At 32.0% G+C, this 20,743-nt stretch overlaps 1 protein-coding gene across 2 annotated transcripts; it reads right to left on the bottom strand.

Moving 5' to 3' along the window:
• Positions 1-1,304: 1,304 nt before the first annotated feature.
• On the bottom strand, positions 1,305-16,090 carry LOC129913855 (protein winged eye). 2 transcript variants are annotated; one of them, XM_055992775.1, is made up of 12 exons: positions 15,922-16,090; positions 15,677-15,767; positions 15,084-15,600; positions 14,923-15,027; positions 14,726-14,854; positions 9,859-9,966; positions 7,380-9,784; positions 7,097-7,319; positions 4,529-5,049; positions 1,956-2,129; positions 1,728-1,889; positions 1,305-1,655 (listed from the first exon to the last, which is right to left on the bottom strand). In XM_055992775.1, exons 3-12 carry the CDS (start codon positions 15,493-15,495, stop codon positions 1,422-1,424), a joined length of 4,473 nt encoding a protein of 1,490 aa, XP_055848750.1. In that variant the 5' UTR covers positions 15,496-15,600; positions 15,677-15,767; positions 15,922-16,090; the 3' UTR covers positions 1,305-1,421. The 2 variants fall into 2 exon arrangements, with proteins under 2 accessions (XP_055848750.1, XP_055848751.1); XM_055992776.1 differs by lacking the exon at positions 15,677-15,767.
• Positions 16,091-20,743: the final 4,653 nt, after the last annotated feature.

The raw sequence follows: 20,743 nt of genomic DNA, 5'->3' as shown, positions 1-20,743 counted from the left end.
ACAAGTGTTTAAAGAAATGTTCAGTTATATGACTGGAGCATCAAACACAGGATTATTTTATCAGGGGGGCGGGGGGGAGGCTGATGTAGGCCACATGAGTCTGAAAAACATCTTCTACCTCGTTTTGAATGACAGAACGAAAGAGGATAATTAATACAATCTTATATCTTTTCAATTTCTGATTTCAAAATATTTTTTTTATATTTGGAATAATAAGATAAAAATGTGATGAGTTATTTGACCAAGTTATTACTTAATTAAAGATGTTTGAGAAAAAAATTGGAATTTTATTGAGTATTGAGTTAAAAGACCTTTGAATTTATAAAATTTGGAGGTCCTAGGACGCTAAATCCAGCAGGGAAAAACATTTTTACAAATGGCCGTTTTTTAAATCCTGAGTTTTATACCTATTTTTGTATCCTTTTCGTTGGATGTGGACTCAGAGAAAACACTCGTAGTGTTGTTTTTAGAGGCTTTCGAATTTTATAAGTTTGGGGTTCATAGGACGCTTATGGGTTTTTTTTTTTTAAATAACGTCATTTTTTTTTTCTAGATTTGTTTCATATTCGTAAATAACATAGATTCAAAACTATAATAAATTCCGCGATTGTTACACATATTTACTGGACTAACCGCGATTTTTAATTATTCAAGTTCATTGAACATTATTGCCCGACGTTTCGACTTGTCGTGGTCAAGGGTAAACTGATGGCTTCGGGTGGTAGTTACACGTCTGGTTTTTAACTTTTCTTTTCTTTCTACACTTCAAAGACAAAGAGTGGGTACTTGCAGCGGACGATTTAATTTAAGATGCTGACACAGAAGAATTCAATACCAAAAATAGGACAATTCACTATTAATTTTAAGGCTTTTTACTCGTCATTTCATATTTTCATGATAGTTTCAAAACTGCTCATTTGGTTCTGCGATTTTTCATTTTTTTTAAATAACTATCGGATCTAAGGCACATGGAATGTCCCATTTTCAGCAAAAAAACATATAAATAGACCCCCTTTAACTCATTATACATTTTTCAAATGTTACGCGCGTCATTTTCAAAGGCGATGCAAGTCATTGGGAACGGAAATTTAGGTAGACGAGTAAATCGAGTTAGGAAGATTTTATTTTCCTAAATTTCCAGTAATTTTTGTACTTTCATCACAGAGAAAGTAAGATTGGTTTTCTTAGCCAGCTTAATAAATTAGATATCAATATAGATATTATTTCCAAGGATCCTTCCATAAAGTAAATAAAACAATTTATTTTCGAAAATAAAAATTATAAAATAGAAAGTGCATTTGAAAAAAGTTTCATTAATTATTATTTTAATCCACTTCTTTTATCGAATAACTTGATGCAAATTAACAACATATTTTTCTATCACAATTAAATGTTGAATTTAAGTTTTGACAAAGAATACATTATAAACTGGTACCGTCTAAGGTTGGAATATCTGGTTGCATTTTAAGAACTTGTGACCTTGGATTATAGTAACCTGACAGGTAATATGTATCATTATTATCATAAATTGATTGATATTGCGCAGAATCTGAGCCAAACTTTGCAATGTACATTGAAAATTCAATGACTTCACATCTATGGGAAATAGTTTGCACATCGTTTTCATCCTCATGTGGTGAGTCAAATAATGCACCCTACGAAAAAAATATGTTTGAAAATCATTTTTTTTATTTTTATTTATGCAAACTAATTTTGATTATACTTACGGGGTATTTTAAAGTAGGACAACCAGTTGTTTCTTCGGGATGATAGAACCATCGAACTCTAACAACTTTGTTGCTCGATATTGTTTCCCACATTGCTTCGATTCGACCAATATATGGTCGATCAGGTCTTCCCGTAGAAAGAAAAACAGCGCACTCGCCAACCTTAATAAAAAGAAAATCAATACATATTTGTTTTGTTTTTTTTTTTTTTTTTTTATTGCCACTTACGGTTATTGTTTCTTTCCCCCTTGTTATAGATTTGAAAAATTGTTTCCGTGCTCTACCTTTTAAACCTGCCTTGCGATATGCTTGTCCGAGCCAACCCCACAATTGACGCTCTGGTAAAAATGCAGCTATTTTGCTCCCTTTACCACTGTTGTAATCTATCCTTTCATTTCTGGTCTGTAATAAAAAAAATATTAAAGTATCATTATTTTGTACAGCGTGTAGTATATGTGTATGTAAAGTTCTATCATACATTAACAAAAAAACATAAAGCATTAAACCTTCATAATTGAAATTTGACTTTATAAGTATTTAATACTTTACTTCCTTCAATATTAGTACTTTTTAGGAGACACGGCGGGTGCCCACACAACAAAAAAAACGCGAATATAACCCTATGAACTTTTAAACAAATTACGGTTAAATTACTGCTATTAACTAAATGAACAATCTTTACTGATTTTATTAGAAATACAAACATACTGCAAAGTTTCAAGTCCATCTTACGAGCCTTTTTTTAATTTAAACGGTCAAACTTTTGAACAAAATAGGGTCACATTTTTCTTATTTTCGAACATTTCATAATCATGATTAAAATGAAAATGAAATGAAAATTTTATAAAACTTTCCCTTCAACTAAGACCACCATTCTTTTGACTGACGTACAATTTCAATTCATTGCACAGCCTGGAAAAGAGTACATCATTAATTTGTTCACGAAGAACAACAATCCAGACATCGCCCTAATCAGCGAAACTAACGTGACAAGGAAGAACAACATCGATATCCGGGGATACAACACATATCGACAGAATAAATCGGAAAACCGCAGGGGGACCGCAATATTTGTCAAGGAAAAACTAAGCACCAGCGAAATCATCAACAGAGGACTTCTCACAAGTGGCCTCACCGCTTTTAACTTACACATTGGGAAAGGGGTAACATTGACAAGCGTCAAAAGCAAATGATGTGCATTCTGCAAACTCTAATCGGCATCCTATCAAGAAACACCTGTAGATTCATCGGCTCACACTGGGGCCTACTGTATGGGAGAGAGGCCCAAAAGTCAATTTCTTAAATGATAATTGTTACTTTTTGTTTTGTTTTATTTCATAAGTATATGCTCTTCCCTATATATTTCTAAGCTTTATATTATCAATTAAGGTGAAAAAATGAAGCATCAAAGTGCAAAGTTTGATACCATTAATTTCATCCAGTTTTAGGGCCGGTTTGTTCACACTCGATTATCTTTTAATCAAGGATTTTTGTATGGAATAATCCTTGATTAAAACATAATCGACTGTGAACAAACTGGCCCTTAGTGGTTGATCATAGTTTTTTTCTTCGTATTAAGTTAAAATAAAAATAACTACAAATTATCAGCTATGGGCCAAGGTAAGTAGAGTTCACTGAAGTGTTTTTTAGAATTATACTATTTAAAATATCAGAGATAATTGAGGTTAAAGTAGGAGGTCTTTTTTCGAGAAATTATCGATTTTCATGGAAGCCAGACTAGCCATTGCTAGCCAGACGCATCGCCAAATACCTAGAAATCAACTTTAACGAGCTCCTGAGATTTAACAATCTCTCGCGACCTAAGAAAAGTCAACTTTGCCTTCCATCGCCTTTACTCCCTGAAAAGAAGAAGGGGATTAAGTCAAACTACGAAACTCTTGATTTACGAACTTCTTTGACCATTCATCGCTACATTTTATGCGTATGGTGAACCAACTCCAAGACAGCCATGAAAGAGCTACAAATGTTTGAGAAAATAAATCCTAAGAACCTGCACATCTACTGCAATCGCCGAATATACGTGTAGGAAATATAGCCAACCATCCAAATGTACTGAAGGTTATTAAATTAAAAAAGTTCGGCCAACAAGACTGTTAATAAATTAATAAAAAAGTCAATAAAACGCTTATAGTCTTGTTTGATTTTAAATTTTTTTTTTTTTATTGATGACGCGTTTCGGCTAAACAGCCATCCTCGTATCACAATCGACTTTTCATTGAAAAGTCGATTGTGATACTTTTCATTGAAAAGTCGATTGTGATACGAGGATGGCTGTTTAGCCGAAACGCGTCATCAATAAAAAAAAAATTTTAAATCAAACAAGACTATAAGGCGTTTTATTGACTTTTTTATTATTTACTGAAGGTTAGGCCCCAAAAATTTTTTTTTTATCAATGATAGAAATAAGTTAATTTTAAGTCAATTGTAAAAAGCAAGTTCAATAAAACAAAATTGAATGCAATTGTTGTTCAGCCCAGATTAGTTCTTTGGATAAAAGTGAAAGACGTAAAAATGCGTTTCTGTAGGGGTAAGTTGCATAGCGACTTCCAATGCCGAAGAAGCCAAAACGTAAATTGTTTCTCTTGTAAAAATGCCATCGACAGCTTCTTTATTGAATATATCCAAATCCTCTTGAATCAACTATGCAAAAATGAATATTTTCAGGAAGTTTTTTAAAAGAAAATAAAGAAATTTCTAAAAATTTTACGAGAGTTATGATATTTAAGCTAAATAGTAAAAACTTTTCAAAGCAGAAATAAAAAAATGTGGTTTAAACTTACCTCATCAGAATTTTCGGAAACAACATTTGAGGTTGAATCTTCATCTTCTAATCCATTGATTTCAGGTTTTTCGTCAATGTGAAGTAATAACTTAATATTCGGCTTATCTAAGTCGCTGTTTTCAACGCCTGTATCTAATTCGTTTACTGTTTGTTCTTCTAGTTGATCTGATTTAAGTTCCTTATAATTGAAGTTTTGTATTTCAGTATGTTCTTCATTAATAACAGTAATTGAATTTTGCGATGATGAAGACTTGCGATGATGTTTTTTGTGTTTCTTTTTTTTCCTATGTTTTGTGTGCTTATGTTCACACTCATTTAATTTGCTTATGTGTGAAGAAATTTTATGATGAAATTGATTCTTTGTTTTATCGGTTCTGCTTTTAAAGGAAATTTTATTGTTTTCTTGGATTCCTGACTCGAATCCTGTTTCTTCATTCGATCCGTTAGATAATGATGTGTTTTTTGTACAACTGGATTTTTTATTTTTGCCAAGGTTGTTGAAAGGATTTTCATTGTATTCTGAAATCAAAAGTAAAACATAAACAATTATGGCCAATTTCATATCGCTGGTTAAGTATTTGACTTGATAAAATATCTTTAACTTATTCCAGTCAATTAGGAATTTTGTCAAAAAAACGTGAATGTGTTCCAATTCGGGGGAATTGGCATTATGTTCACGACCAGACTTTGGTTTTGCATTTCACAAATGACCAAACTCTGAAATCTCAGAGTACCTACAGTACATAAATATGAAAAACTACAATTGAAGCGCCAGCATGGCGAATGAACATACTCTAAGCAGAGCAACGAAAATGCGTGAACAGGAAAATACTCTTTACAAAAAAAATTTCTATGAGAGTTGCAGTCACCCTAATGAGAACATACGCGAATAGCTTTCTGTTACAATTTACACTTTTGTTTTCCATCATTTGTGCAAAAAAACACGTTGAACTACACAAAAATATTTAAAAAATAGTTTTTCTTCCATCCCATTTGCATCCATGTTGTTTTCATTATATTCTGAGAAATTTACTCATGTCGTGCGGTTAAGAGACTTAACGAAAGTTTGACGACACTCGCATATGCGCATTACGGCTATCCCATTCGAATTGTATGGGTTCGACAACTGAATCATGCCATTTTGATGGTTTTCTATTCTTTTTTAAGAACAGTCATATGTGTAGCTATCAGCCATTTTAGCTTATACACATTTTACCGAATATTGTTGGCTGAAACCTTAGTGTAAAAATTACATTACTGAGTCTTATGTTTTCGGGGACGCTCTTCAATGCTTGCAATTCTAAAATGTTCAATAGACCAAAAATGCACATTTCTTCTCATATTAATAAGTTCTTATTGGTGTTGGAGCGATGAAGTCAAAGCATTGGTTTCAGGACAAAGACCGCTTTCAAGACTTGGTCAAAAAGGCAAGTAAAAAGCAAAGAAGAAGTGTGCCCAGTATAAAGCAGACAAAAAATTAATCCAATAAATTTACGTGACTTATAAAATAATTATAACGTATCTTATGGTGAATATGTTCTGGAGGGAAGTGGACAGTGGAGTGATTTTCATTTATCCCATACGGCTCAATTCCGGACATTTGAATGAAAGGAACAATGCTTCACAAGTGCAAAAAGAGTTGCTGCCACTCAACTTTATTCCACACAGAGAAGAACGCCCAGAAATCTGTAGTCTTTGCAATCAAGGAGAAAGGGAAAACATCTACCACTTTCTTTGTAGATGCCCAATATTAATGGAATTTCGGAGGAGTGTTTTCGGAAAAAGTTTACTTGGCGAAGAATAGATGCTCAGTATTTTAAACGGATGCGATTGGATTTTGTTTCAATATGTCAAGCTAGCGCTGTTCTACAGGAAACAATTTATGGATGAACTATTTTAAATATAGAACTTACAAATACATTTATCAACTTTAAGTTTCAATTGCCAACTGGCAGACGGCTTAGGTCATGCTCTAAAATGTTTGTAACTTACTTTAAACTGTTTAAAACTTAAAGAAAAATAAAACATTTAATAAAATCTAATCTAATTTAAGTGCGAAAAGTTAAGATATCTTGGATCTATGATCAACAATGAATCATCTTGTGATGACATCAACCATCGGATAAGTGGTTAAAAAATTCTGCGATCTTCTGTGACCTGAAAAATGCCCCCTAAACTGAAAGGAAAGCTCTATACAATATTAATTGTAACTCCTACAATATTGTTTGCACAGCACTCAAATACGGTTCACAATGTTAGACAATGTACATTTCTTTTTATGTAGCACGATTTACACAAAGAACGCCCCAAAATCTAGGTGAATTCTCTTTCTTGAAGGGTATAATGGAAAAAAAACTAACTCGAGTTTTCCTGAGATGCGATTGAGAAACTCGTCAATATTATGACAGAATTGGTTTTTCGCTTTTGGCGATGTTGTTGTTGGCACACGTTACTTATTTCGTAGTACCCTCCATTTAATACTGTGCATTTTTCTTAAAAACAATTTTAACTAGCAACTAGTGGCTTAGACAATAAAATACACAAAAAGTACAGTTTAATTTCTTACCAACAATTGGATAGTCACTCATTAAATATCGTATATTCTGCAAACGAATTCTGCCACTGTCTCCATCATCAAATTCAACGCTTACAAAATCAGAGCCCACATCTGTGGTTTCAGAGTCGATGGCTTTTCCTGGATACAAACACCGATATTGTTGGCTCCAATATGCACAAAGCCGTGTTCCTGTAGGAACGTTTTTAATAGTTTTTGGTACAACTTCTAATATCTATAAATTCTAAGGTAAGTTAATTTGAAATATAAAAACAAAAAGTATATAATTTATTACAGCGTCTTTTAAAATTTCTTCCCTTGACATTATATGCGATTTGTTTCCCCTTTCTCCATCGAGTGTAATGGCATACACATCTGGTGGTTGTAATGGTCTTAAAATTCCTGCATAAAATAGACCACCCATATCGGTCAAAACTCGTGTTTCCTTACGATATAAATGCTCATTTGATAAAACTATTTCTTTATCAATTTTCAAAGCAAATTTATTTTCCTCTTTGATTACTGTGTTTTGTTTTTGTTGTGTTTGTTCTTTTTTCGTTTGTTGTTGCTGCTGTTTTGATTGTTGTTCTTGTTGACATTTTGTTGTCGTAAGTAGACTGCTTTCAAAAGTACTTCTATCAACTTTTAATGTTGGTATGTTCTTTGTTTTATATTTTTTACTTTTCAAGCGTTGCTTTTCCGACATAACAAAACTTTCAGATGCCCTTTGCGTATTTAATCTTATTGCAGAAGTTGCCTCACTTAAGACAACTGAAGAAGTGTTTTCATTGTTTTTAATTGTTGTTTCTGTCATATTACCACCTGCAAGGTTTTTATTCTGAAAGCTTAAACATTTGATTTCAGTTTCATCAGCAGATGGGGGAAAATTCGAAGTTGTTGATTGAAATTTATCAAGAAAACAAATAAAGCTTGGATTTTTACAAGAAATATTTGCAAATTTGTATTCGGAACTCTTTTTTCGTTTCTTTATTTTATTAATTTCATCCAACTTTCGTTTTTTCTTTTTATATTGCCTCGTTATGTCAGCCAATCGCATTCGCATATCTGATTCCATTGCCTTAAAGAAATCTTCTGGATCCGGCCATTTATTCAATTTTTTATAATTCGGATCGACCTTTCTGAAAACACTTCTTAAATTTTCGTGCGCATCGTCACTGTCAGATCTCTTACGATCTTTTAAAAATTTGTGTTTATTTTTTCCTTTATAGTATCGCGATTGTTTGTTGGACTTCGATTTGGAATGTTTATGTTTTCTTTTTTTGGTTTCGGAACTCGATTCTTTAGTTGTTAAGTTATTGTTCTCGACCTCTTCTTGTATTCTCTGTTCAGCTAAAGCACAGAGTAGATTGAGACCTCCTAGTGATTTTTCTTCACCTCTTGGTGTTGAAGTTTTAATTGAATCACATAAATTTACCTTTTCTTTTGGATCTGGATTTGAAATTTCAAAAGTATTACTACAATTGAGACCGTATGGCTCAGAGTTGTTTAATGAATCATTTGTTCGTTCATTTTCAATATTTTCACATGGTTCTTGTTTAACACGAACTGCTTTAAGAGAATCGTGATTAACAAATGATCCTGTGCTTATATTTGAAAGAAGCTCTAATCCAGACATCTCTAGCAAAGGAGCAGGAGCAGTAGAATTACTGGTTGGTTTAAAAGTTGAGCTTTCGCTATTACTTTCGGCACTTGGAAGAATAGTAGAACTTTCTGTGTTATATATTTCGTTTTTGTTAGCAGACCTGTTTGAAATACATTCCTTTTCATAAACATACGTTTCTGGCATAGCCGGCAACGAAGTATTGTGTTTAGCAATATCATATGACGTGGTAGTGCACTGTGGTAAGGAATCAATAGAGTTTTCTTTTGATGAAGAAGTGGTTTTGCATCCTACACAATTGTTATGGCAGAGGCTTGATACGGATCTAAATTTGTCCAAGGGCTGTTGTAAATTGTACGAAACTAACTCTGTAGAATTAAATTCTGTGGGAGCACTCTCATCATCACTGCATACAGGAGTATCTGTTTGTATATTTACATCTTGCATTTCGGGCGTTTTCAAAAAACCAGAACTTCTGACAGCAGAATTTTTATATGTAGCACCAACATCTCCCATTTGTGGTGGGGTTAAGGGTGCCATATTGGCTGGAATTGTATAATTAGCAGGTATCATTGGGATTGTTAAAAGTTCCGATGGGGAATGTGTATTGTTCAATAAAGAATGAGACTGCTCATTATTTTGAATCAATGGTACTGGGCCAACTAGATTTGCATTTGATAGCGAATAACTAGATTCTTGATGATCTTTTGATTTGTCTACTACTTTGTTAGTAGTATCAAAGTTTGATGTTAAGTTTCCCTTGTTTAGACTATGATGTGGATTAAAGGTCTCCATTTTCATAGGATTGTGTTTTTGGGACAGTTCTGTTCTTCTCGTATCTGACGAAATAGAGAGAAAACTGTTGCCTACAGCTTGTGAATGATGACAAACTGTCGATGATGCACTAGCTGTAGTTAAATAGTTTGGTCCCAAAAGCTGTAGAGGTGCCCCATATGTCGGAGGTAGGGCACTTGTTTGCGGACTCATAGACGGAAATATAAAATTTGGAGTTGTTTGTAGTGCAGTTGGATTTTGCTGCATGTATGGCGGCCAAAGAAAAGCAGCTTGTGGAAAAGAATCTAGATAGTGAAAGCAAGTAAGATAGATTTCAATCATTGAGACTAATATTAATTTTTAATATAAATGTACTTACCCATGGCAGATGTTGTTGGGATTAAAACCAATTGTCCTCTACCAGGATCACGTGCATATTGTAGGCCAACAGGCGACATTGATATTACTGATTCAAGTGGAAAAGCATCTGAAAAAAAATATTATAAAATTTGTATTTACTATTAACAAGCACTAAAATGTTATTTGGTGATGCTAAGAGTATAGCTGAGAGACCTAATGACTCTGTTATTTAACAAATTTAAATTTTATAATTTTAGGATTTAATTCCAATAGATGAAGGAATCGGAATTTTTAGTTATTCCTATATGCAAAGCCGGCGCTACCATAAGTGCAAGATGTGAAATGCACAGAGCGCAGTGCTCCAGGGACGCAAACTCTTAAAAAAACTACGCTATCATTATTTTACATTAGCCTGCTTTGAATACATATTTTAAATCAATTTCTATACAATGACAAATATAAAAAAAAAAAATCAATAACATGCAAATAAGAAATTTTATCATTTCTTAAAAAAAAGTCCTTGGTATACGTACTTACATCAACGCCTATAATAATTAATAAATTCAACTACATTATTAGCTGCGTTCCTTTGGAAATATTTATCTACTGCTTAGTACTTAAAGCTGCTTTGAACTACTTTTTCAGTATAGCAAAAGTAGTTCAAAGTAGTTTTAGGGCCATTTTGTTCACTCGAAGTTGAACATAACTTGAGGATTTTTATCTTCAACTTCCCAATTTGCTTTTTTTCACTGAAAGTTGACGTTTTCAACTTTCGATTTTCAACTCGAGAGTATATCAACTTTCAGCTTTCTCAACTTCCGGAAATTGTAGAAGTTGAGTAAGCAAACTTGAGAGTTTGGATGAAAATGTCATTTGCTTTTACACAAATTACTGATTGTTGCATTTTATATTAAGCTTCTTAATATTTTCCAACTGCAGATACACACACACAAACAATTGAAAACAAATTGATTTGTATATAATTAATCATTTTTTCTTAGAACAAAAAAAAAAAAACAAAATAATTCATGACATTATATGGATCTAAATTATAGGCCTGTTTAATGAAAAAAATCTAGGACAGAACAGACCAGAGCAGTACAAGTTTGTAAATACTGTCACAACAAAAAAGAACAGAAAAGTTCTAGTATTTAACAAGATTGACAAATGTCTACATCACTTCCAAAATTTTAAATTAAAAAATCATTTCTTGAAATGATTTTTTACTTAAATAAATGATTTACCAGCACTTTTAATATTCTCGTAATTTGGTTTTGTTATTAATCAAAAATTCTTTAAAAAATCAATTTTATTTTCTCTAATTTTTATCACAATCACACAAACAAATGACAATTGACACTTTTCACTCACTTGCTCTACCCCAAAAGTAGGAGCAGAAAAACTTGAACTTTTCTGTGCCGAAAAACTTCATGAAACATAAAATGACAGATTTTAGAACAAGTTGGGGTGATATTTTTTCATGAAACACAAAAGCTTGTACTTTTTGGATCTTTTCTGTGCGGATCAGATTCATTAAACAGACCTTGTTATTTACTCAAATTTGACATTTTGTTTGCATTTCAGACTTGAAGTTGACAGATTTTGTATTAATTGTCACAAATATAACAGGGATATTTTTGAAACTGGAAGTTGGCCAACTTTTGTTTTTCAAACTCGAGAGTTAAGAAAAAAACAGTGAACAAAATAGATTCTCAACTTTTGATTTAACTCTCGAGTTAAAGTCAACTCTCAAGTTCGTCAACTTGAGAGTTTGCTTCAAGTTTGTTTGTTTTCAATTGTTTTTGTGTGTATCTGCAGTTGGAAAATATTCAGAACCTTAATATAAAATGCAACAATCAGTAATTTGTGTAAACGAAAGTGGATTATGTATAAGTATTTGTCTTTTGATAATATGTGAAATCTTCTTATAAAACCCATTTCGTTTATTATACTTCAGTCCAATTTGCTATTAATAAATATTATTCGGAGAATTTTGGCTCAATTTAATTTTTTCTCAATAAATAAAATAAAAAACATGATATTTTCATCCAAACTCTCAAGTTTGCTTACTTAACTTCTACAATTTCCGGAAGTTAAGAAAACTGAAAGTTAATAAACTCTCGAGTTGAAAATCGAAAGTTAGAAACGTCAACTTTCAGTGAACAAAAGCAAATTGGGAAGTTGAAGATAAAAATCCTCAAGTTATGTTCAACTTCGAGTGAACAAAATGGCCCTTAATCTCTTAAAAGAAATATTTTTTGATTCTTATTTGAAAGGATTTTGTTTTCCTGTTTTTTTTTATTAACAATGCTGAAAAGAAGATGAACATTTTTTGTTCAATTATTGAGTTCAAGTGCTTATTTAATTCCGATTAGGAGTGTGTTAGTATAAGCACACAAAGTTGAAATTCACATTATTTAAACGTTGGCCACATGCACTGTCGCGTATACGTGCTTTTTTTTTTAGGCCTCATATGGAAGAGTAAGGAAAGAGAGGACGATTGATTAAGGTCATAATGCTTTTTATGAAAAGATGAATATTTTTGGAATAATGGTGAGCGGGATTAGAAGTAACTGAGATTAGAAGTGTGTCATTTTGGTTTCTATTTTGTCCATTCAAAGAAGGTTCACTCATGTTTTTCGGCAAAGTTTTGGGTTTTTGGTCCCAAATGCCACTGATTGTTCACTTATTGAAGAGAAAAACAAACCTTGGTCAAAAAAACTTCCCAATCTCAAACAAATACAAATTAACAAGATTAACTGAGTGATAACAACTTTTATAAAATTTTTTTTTTCTGGGCCCTAGTACGATTTGTAGGGTTTTTTAACATAGTAAAACTGTATATTTTGGTTTTTGGCAAATTTGGGGACAAAAATATTTTTTCGAACCTAAGCCATTGCAAAAATTCCTTTTTTCTAGAAAATATATGATTTCGATTTTTGGATCAAGGTCTCAAAACAAGTTTTGGTTTACAGATATGAGTTTGCAATGAGCAGGCCTATACAAATCTATTTTTTGAAGTTTTCGAGAAAAAATCAAGGTTAACCCCTTGCCTAAAAATAATTCATTTTCAAAAAAGTCTTCCGATTCGATCGAGTGATACTTGAAAAGAAAGGCATCTTTAAGCTTTATTCATAGCTAAAAACCAAAAGTTTCTTGCAGGTTTGGTTGCTGAATTATTTGCAAACGGTTTTTTTTATTTTTCTTACATTTGGAAGGAGATATGTACATATTTTCGGATCAACGCCCCAAACAAGTCCCTTGCCTAAAAATAATGTATTTTCAAAAAAGTTCTCCAAATCCATGAACTGATACATCAAAAGTAAGGCCTCTTTGAGCTTTATTCATAACTGAAAACCAAACGTTTCTTAGACGTCTGGTTGCTGAATAATTTGCAATCGAAATATATTTTTTTTTCTTACATTCGGAAGCAGATAATTTTCGGATCAAGGTCACGAAACAAGACTTGGTTTACAGATATGAGCTCAAAATGAATAGGCTTATCTATTTATTTAAAAAAATTACAAAAAATTCATTTTTTTAAGATTTTCGAGTAAAAATCAAGGTTAACAACCATTTGCCTAAAAATAATGCATTTTCAAAAAAGTTCTCCAAATCCATGAAGTGATACATCAAAAGAAAGGCCTCTTTGAGCTTTATTCATAACTGAAAAACAAAAGTTTCTTGGACGTCTGGTTCCTGAATTACATATATTTTTACTTACTCTATAGGGCAAAAAAAAAAAAAATTCGGGGTTTTAATCAAAACTAACATTACCATGATGGAGATGTCCGAAAAAGTGGTTTTCGTCATGACGTCCGTCGGTCTGTGCGTCGTCACAAAAAGCTGCAGCCTAAACGGGTGGACGGATTTTCTTGAAATTTGGTACAGATGATTTTTTCGTAATTTCCAAGGTTAGTTTTAAACTTTTTTTTAAATCGCTGATGTCGGCTCTTCCGTTATGAGTTATTGCAATTTTCTCGAAAACGACTCTAACTGTAAGTGATTTTAACATAATTGCGGATTTTGTTTCTTCGCAAAAAATACGGGTAACGGAAATATAAAAAAATTTACATATTTTTGTATTTCTTATGAAATTCTTTAAAAAAATCAAATTATACCTAACTATTTACCTAATTCCAAATATTTTTCCTAAAAAGCTTTGACATAAAAGCTACTTTTATCATATTTTCGGATCAGGGTCTCGAAACAAGATTTGGTTTATTGATATGAGCTCAAAATGAATAGGCCTATCCATTTTCTTTTGATTATCACTCGATGGATTTGGAGGACTTTTTTGAAAATTCATTTTTTTAGGCATGAAAATGGTTTACAATATTGCGAGACGACACGGAAATCATATGCCATTCGATAAAATTACGATTTGTTTTGGGTAATTGTTAATTTTTGACAGGATATAGAAAATTGCGTGTGAAAAAAAAAGGAAATTATTTGTTATTTGGCCAAACATGGAAAACTGGATATCAATTTTTCTATCGCAACGCTTTTGTCTCGTTGTCTCGCAATATTGTGAATCAAGCATGGTTTAAAAATTAGAATTAAGTGTAATTTTTTTTGAAAAAGTTATCATTCATATAAGTATTGCCGTTGTTTTTTAGTATATTTTTTTAAAGTAATTTTATAGAAAACCACCCCATCCCATAGTTAAAAGTGATAAATTGAACCCCTCTACAAAAAATCCGTCATCAATACTTAGTACCCAAGTTATAGTACTCGTACCCTCAACCGGTTTTTCTCCAGGAAACTACGATCGTGGAACCTGTTTTTTTTCCAAATTGATTTTATCAATATGGCAAAAATAATACTTCTATAAAAACTAAAAAAAAGGTGTTTTTAACATTTTAATTTATTTTTTTTTAACTTACTTGGATATTGCCAAAACGTTGAAGACCGGCTTTCGTTATGTATACTGCTTATATCCTCATTATTTCCACCAGGCATTAAATCAGTTCCTGCAAAATATATATTGCCACATCCCCCCGCTGATACTCCACCTTATAAAATAATGTAAAGCATTTATAAAAATTTGTAATGTTTTCGAAAAGCAAAGATTTGTAGGTACCTATATCTGCAACACGAATTCCAAAATAGTTAACATCTCTTGGAGATTGTACAGGTGCTGTGTCCGGTGGTTTTTTTCTTGTTAGACCAACTTGCATGGAATTATCTAATGAAATATTATACTTTTATATATCGAAAAACTTAAAAAACCAAAACTAATACTTGTGTGCATTTCTGTTGTCGATTTATCCATATCGGATATTTTGGGTGACGTGGATTCAATTTTAACCAAAGTCGTCATAGTCGACGACGACAGTGATTTAGAATTTAGATTTGTATGTAAATTATTTGAAGTTGTTACTTCAGAGACTTGGCAAGGTTCTCGTTTAATTTCCATAAATGTGAAACTAGACAATGAGTTGACATGGTGATGGGTGAGGCTGGGCAAATTCTTTTGTTGAATTCCAATGTAAGATTGGTTTTCGACAGACGAAGATGTTGTTGCAAAACTTGGCGCAGTTAGACCGAGCAAAGGTGACGGTGATGGAAGAAGAAACGCCGCCGTCGATTGAACGGCTTCAGTTGATTTAACAGAGCTGTTTAATACGTTCGACGACGAATTAAAAGTTGCCATAACTTTTTCTGTGTTTTTTTTGCTCTAATCAATCATAGAACTGTCTTTAAAACCTTTTTAGTACATAGAATTTTTTTTAGCTATTCAAAGCTGTCTGCAAGTAATCTTAAAAATTGTATATAAAATTAGTTGTGATGAGTGTAGACGTAATATATGGATGTGATGATCCATCTTTTCATACCAGTTTTTTTAAGTAGTTTTTTTTTTTTGTTTCTTGTTAATTTGTACACTTTTGCACAATATTATTGAAATCTTTTAAGATTAAAAAGCATCTTTTGTTAGATATATGAATATAAATACATAAATAATTAAATTTTTTGTCATCAATAAGTTCCATTACATTACGCAGCAGCCAAATTATAATTGTAAAATATTATTTATATATTTTACAATTATGCATAGCTTTTTTGAAGTAGAAGAACTTACATTTTTATTTGACAAAAAAAATAGCACTTGTTTTTGTAAATTCAGAAGCGAAATTCATTTTTCGCAAAGCATATTCATGTCCCCCTTTTATTTTGCTTGTTTTTAAAGTAAAAGTAAATATATACTTTCCATATATAATAATCTTTTGAATGATTAAAAAATAAAACCTAGTTTGTAAGGAAACGTCATTTTTCAATAATGGAGAACTTCATAGTTTCATACAACATAGATAAATAATTGCCAAAGAAATAGGATTGAAAAGAACAGGTGCAGTGCAAAAGTTTCAGTTTACAAAAATACAAATGCATTAAGACAGGGGCGGAGTAAAGACATAACTACAACGAGCACTTTTTGCAAAAAGTCAAAAAGTGAAAATTTTCAAAATTCATTTTGTGAGAGATTTCCGACCCCAAATTGAAAAACAATGATTCAGAAAGCCTATATTTTGGTTCCAAAAACAATTTTTTTTTTTTTTTCAAAATCACAATGACGCTAGGAAGAAATAAAAATTTTTTACTTTTGTAAATTTCCCACTTTCTCACTTTTTAGGTCATTGTAGGTATGGCTGAAAGGCATAACTACAACGAGCACCTTTTGCAAAAAGTCAAAAATTTTCAAATCCAATTTGTTTGGGTTTTCTGACCCAAAAATGAAAAACAATGATGAAGAAGGCTTATATTTTGATTCCAAAAACAATTTATGTTTATCACATTCCGCTAAGGAGAACATTTTTTTTTACTTTTGTAAATATCCCACTTTTTTCAAAAAAGTGTTGTTGAAGTTTTTTACCCGAATTTTATGGGTTGGGGCCTTATGAATTGAGCGCGACGTTTTGCTACCATTTTGATTGTTCTATGTATGGTATGTATGGAAATGAAACTAGAGAGAAAAAGTAAAACTGTGCAACCCAAACATTTCCTCACTAGAATAATAGGGGTATTCACGATTCGATGCAAATGGTCTTGTATCGTTGTAAAAGTGCAAAAGTGTAACATTTTCTTAAAATAAAACAACCAAATATACAGACTAAATTTTTTTTACACTTTTGCTATACCCCAACCCTATTGCAAAAATAAAATACAATGGTGCAAAATTTGTTTATTGTAGTTGTAGTAGTAGAAAACAAAATTTTGCATTTTTACACCTTTTTGTTACACCGGATTGTGAATGCCCCTATTAGGGGTTTTTGCGTTTCCTGAACAATTTAGGAATGTCGCTTAATATATTTTTACGAGAAGATATCGATATGGAAGTTTCCCAAATTTATAGTTATTTGTCTATGGGGCTTTTCCACACATTTCTCATTGCTCAATCTGCACTAGTGAAGAGGTAAACAAAAAAATTTTTGCGATGCTAATTACAACAAAAAAGCTATTTTTCGGTACAAAAAATGTTTGTTTACTTCCTCACTGGCCCAGAACCTTAGAGGATATAATATATGGAGTGCTTGTGCTGTTAGTTCCGTGAAGCTTTTATAGAGGGCTCTAGTTTCTTTAAGTTTTTCGATAAGTGCATGCCTCCATTTTATTTTCAATTGATGGCTGTCATCAACAAGCTTGTTTATTTACAGCTGCGGAGCCGGACTCGCACTGAAAAACGAAGGCAGCGACCCCTATCCATGCATATGGCGTTACAATGCATTAGGTATAGGAACAAGCACTCCATATATTATATCCTCTAAGCCCAGAACTGAAATTCAGTGAAAGTTCCCTATGGTTGTTTGTCTATTGGGCTTTTTAACAATCTGTCCCTGTCTTTTTCCTTTCTATCATAACTGTTTATTAAAGAAGTACAAGAAAAAACCAACCAATCAAATCGAATCGATGGAAAAAAAAGCACACATGCATGTACACATAAAAACAAGCATATACATATATAATACCTTGCATTCTGTATGTCTTCGAGCACTGGTCCCCAAGCACTGATTTCTATGAAACACTGGATTACTGGACATCCGGGTCTGAACACCCCGAGGACAACCTAGTCAACAGACTTTTTAAATTAAGTTTATCCATGTATAATTTTATTTATATTTTATAACTTAGTCATTGTATAAGGTTAGGCCCCCTCTATGCCAACAAAATTTTGTATCTATCAATAGGTGTGTTTTTTATTACCACCGGGCTTAACTGTACAAAAAAAACGCATCGCTGTTTAACCTGAAATCTTGGCAGCACTGTATATTGAATGTTCCGAAACCCAACAAAAATTTAGAGTTGTCATATTTTTCGCTTTCGAGTTATTCCTTTATTTTCATGTATGTTTTACAAAAAAAATACAATGAAGTATGCTAGTAAACCTAGTTAAATACATTTTATCATTCCAAACGTGAGTTTTCACGTTTGTAAACAAATTCTAAACAATTTCCGAAAAAATTAGTTTGGTAGCACAGATTTAAAACTGTTCAAAAAGTTAAGCCCAGAGAAATCTCCGGGCTAAACAACTAAGCCCACGGGGCTAAAGTGTTGTTGTATTTAACATGTAAATTGCTTAGCCCCGACTGTGTTTTTTTTGTCCAGTTAAGACCAGTTGTAATAAAAAACACACCTAATGTATCTTAGACATAAGTTATTTTTAAGTCAATTGTAAATAACAAGTTCAATAAAACAAAATTGAATTGAATTGAATTGGATGATGGATTCACATACAAATGTTGATGAATGTTGATGTTTGATGAACTTTATGAAAACAGCGTTACCTAAGCTTTGTATGACAGTATAACAGTTTTTCACAGAATTACGAATTTCAGAAACTGATATCATAGGGCGAATGAGGCAAAAAAAAAAGAGAACGATAAATGAAGAGATTAATGCATTTTAATAAAATCAGTGAATCCAATCAATGCAATGTTATAACCAGTTCTTCTGAGAAAATGAGAAAGATCTTTGCTAATGGGCATTTCACAGTAATCCATCTTTTTTGTTATTTTTTTACGGTAATAATGATCAGTCACTCTGTCAAACTTTATTTGTTTACATACAAAGAGAGTTGTAAGAGCACCACATCAAAAAATTCGTTTGTGAAGCCTTAACTACATTGGCTCAAAAAGTGAAAACGTACAAAAGTGAAAATTTTCAAACGCATTTTTGTATAGCTTTTCGGCCTGAAAATTAAAATAAATGATGCAGAAAGCTTATTTTTTGGTCCAATAAACAATTTGTATACTCTTTTTCACAAAACAATTACGCTAGCCAGAAAAAAAATATTTTCACTTTTGTACTTTTTCAAAAAGTGGTGTATGTAGTTAGGCCTTTATGAAGAAAACTGTTATAATTCCTATGAAATCCACTATCCAGTATATTTTATTGAAATCATAGCACATAAAACATTTCTCAAAAGAAAAAAAGAGATGAACTGATTAAAGCAGTGCTGTATTTGGAGTCAACATCTTCATATATATCCTATATCAAGTGTTTTATAAATAGATAAGTACTATTACACGATGCCTCTTAAATCAGAGACTCAAATTTGACATTTGTCTTTTGATTTAAAATTTGTTGTTGTTGTATTGCACCAAGAAGCAAAAGGAAATAAAAGGGAATGTTGAAAAAAAGAAAAATTGGAAAAAGAAACGTCAAAAAAGAGTCTCAGAATTTCGACCCATGACTCTCCGGTCGGATAGTTTTTTGTTTTATCTTTTTTGCACTCGTTAGTTTTGAAAAGAGGAGCCCCTCTTGAGACTTCGTGTAATAGCTGACATTGTTGTCTTCAATTGGAGCAGCAAGATTTTTATACTTGATAAATAATCACTATTCAGTGTTTTATAGAGATCAGGGCATTCAACTTAATAATTCTGTTATATAATTTTTCTACTGTTATAATTGTTATACAAAAGAAGCACCACTACTGTGATATAAAATACTTAAAAACTAGCTTAGTTTCTTTCTGAATACACTTCCTGTTATATACTCATATATTCATGTGTGTAAATTAAATTATTCCTGTATTTTCGAGCACGATGTCATAAAAAGTTATCTTGAATCATTAACCATATAGAAATCACAACATTTCAAACTATTCCATTTTATTTGAATTAAATAAAAAAGAGTGTGTACTCTTTCTTACACGCACTATAATTTGATTTTGTGAGTTTTTCGCATCACAAAAACATTCGAATTTTTGATCTGCTCTGAAGGAGGTCACAACTCAAAAATTGGACTTTTGTTAAAAAGAAGTTTTTGAGAAATAAAGATGAGTCACTAGTCGATTTGAGCAGCACGATATGTCGCGATTTAAGTCGACTAGGATTTTTCTATGAAGATCGTCACTTTAGTGGCTTACGTTCACATTAGTCGAAAAGCTTCGCCGTGCGGCAAAAATCGAGTAGTGAAAAGTCGGCATTAGTGCTTCAATTATATTCACTGATTTCTATAATACACTTGATAGTGTATTCAATAAAAAAGTATAACAGTTTTTGTGACTTGATTAGAAGATGATGCCAAAGTATTCTATTATAATCTGTTATACTGTTATACAAAGAGTAGATAACGCCACTTTCATAAAGTTCACCAAATAGAATCAACATTTTTGTATGAATCCACTATCCAGTGTTTTATAAAGATTAGGCCTCGAAAGGCCAGTGGTCCAAGATATACAGAATACAAGGTAATATACACCCGCCATTATGATGACGTCACGTGTATTATAAATCAAATGTTAGGAATAGTTGAATGTGTTATCTATGGTAAGCAACAAATACAACAAACAACTACCAAGATCGGAATTTTGTTTTTGTTTATTTTATGGAAACAAACTACAGATGACGTCACAAAAACAGAAAGAGATACATTTCTCAGTACAGCATCCTTTGCATAAAAATTTT

The sequence above is a fragment of the Episyrphus balteatus genome, chromosome 3, assembly GCF_945859705.1.
Source record: "Episyrphus balteatus chromosome 3, idEpiBalt1.1, whole genome shotgun sequence".
Taxonomy (NCBI): Eukaryota; Metazoa; Arthropoda; class Insecta; order Diptera; family Syrphidae; genus Episyrphus; species Episyrphus balteatus.
The sequence above is the reverse complement of the archived record's forward strand: the minus strand, read 5'-3'. Positions and strand labels throughout refer to the sequence as shown.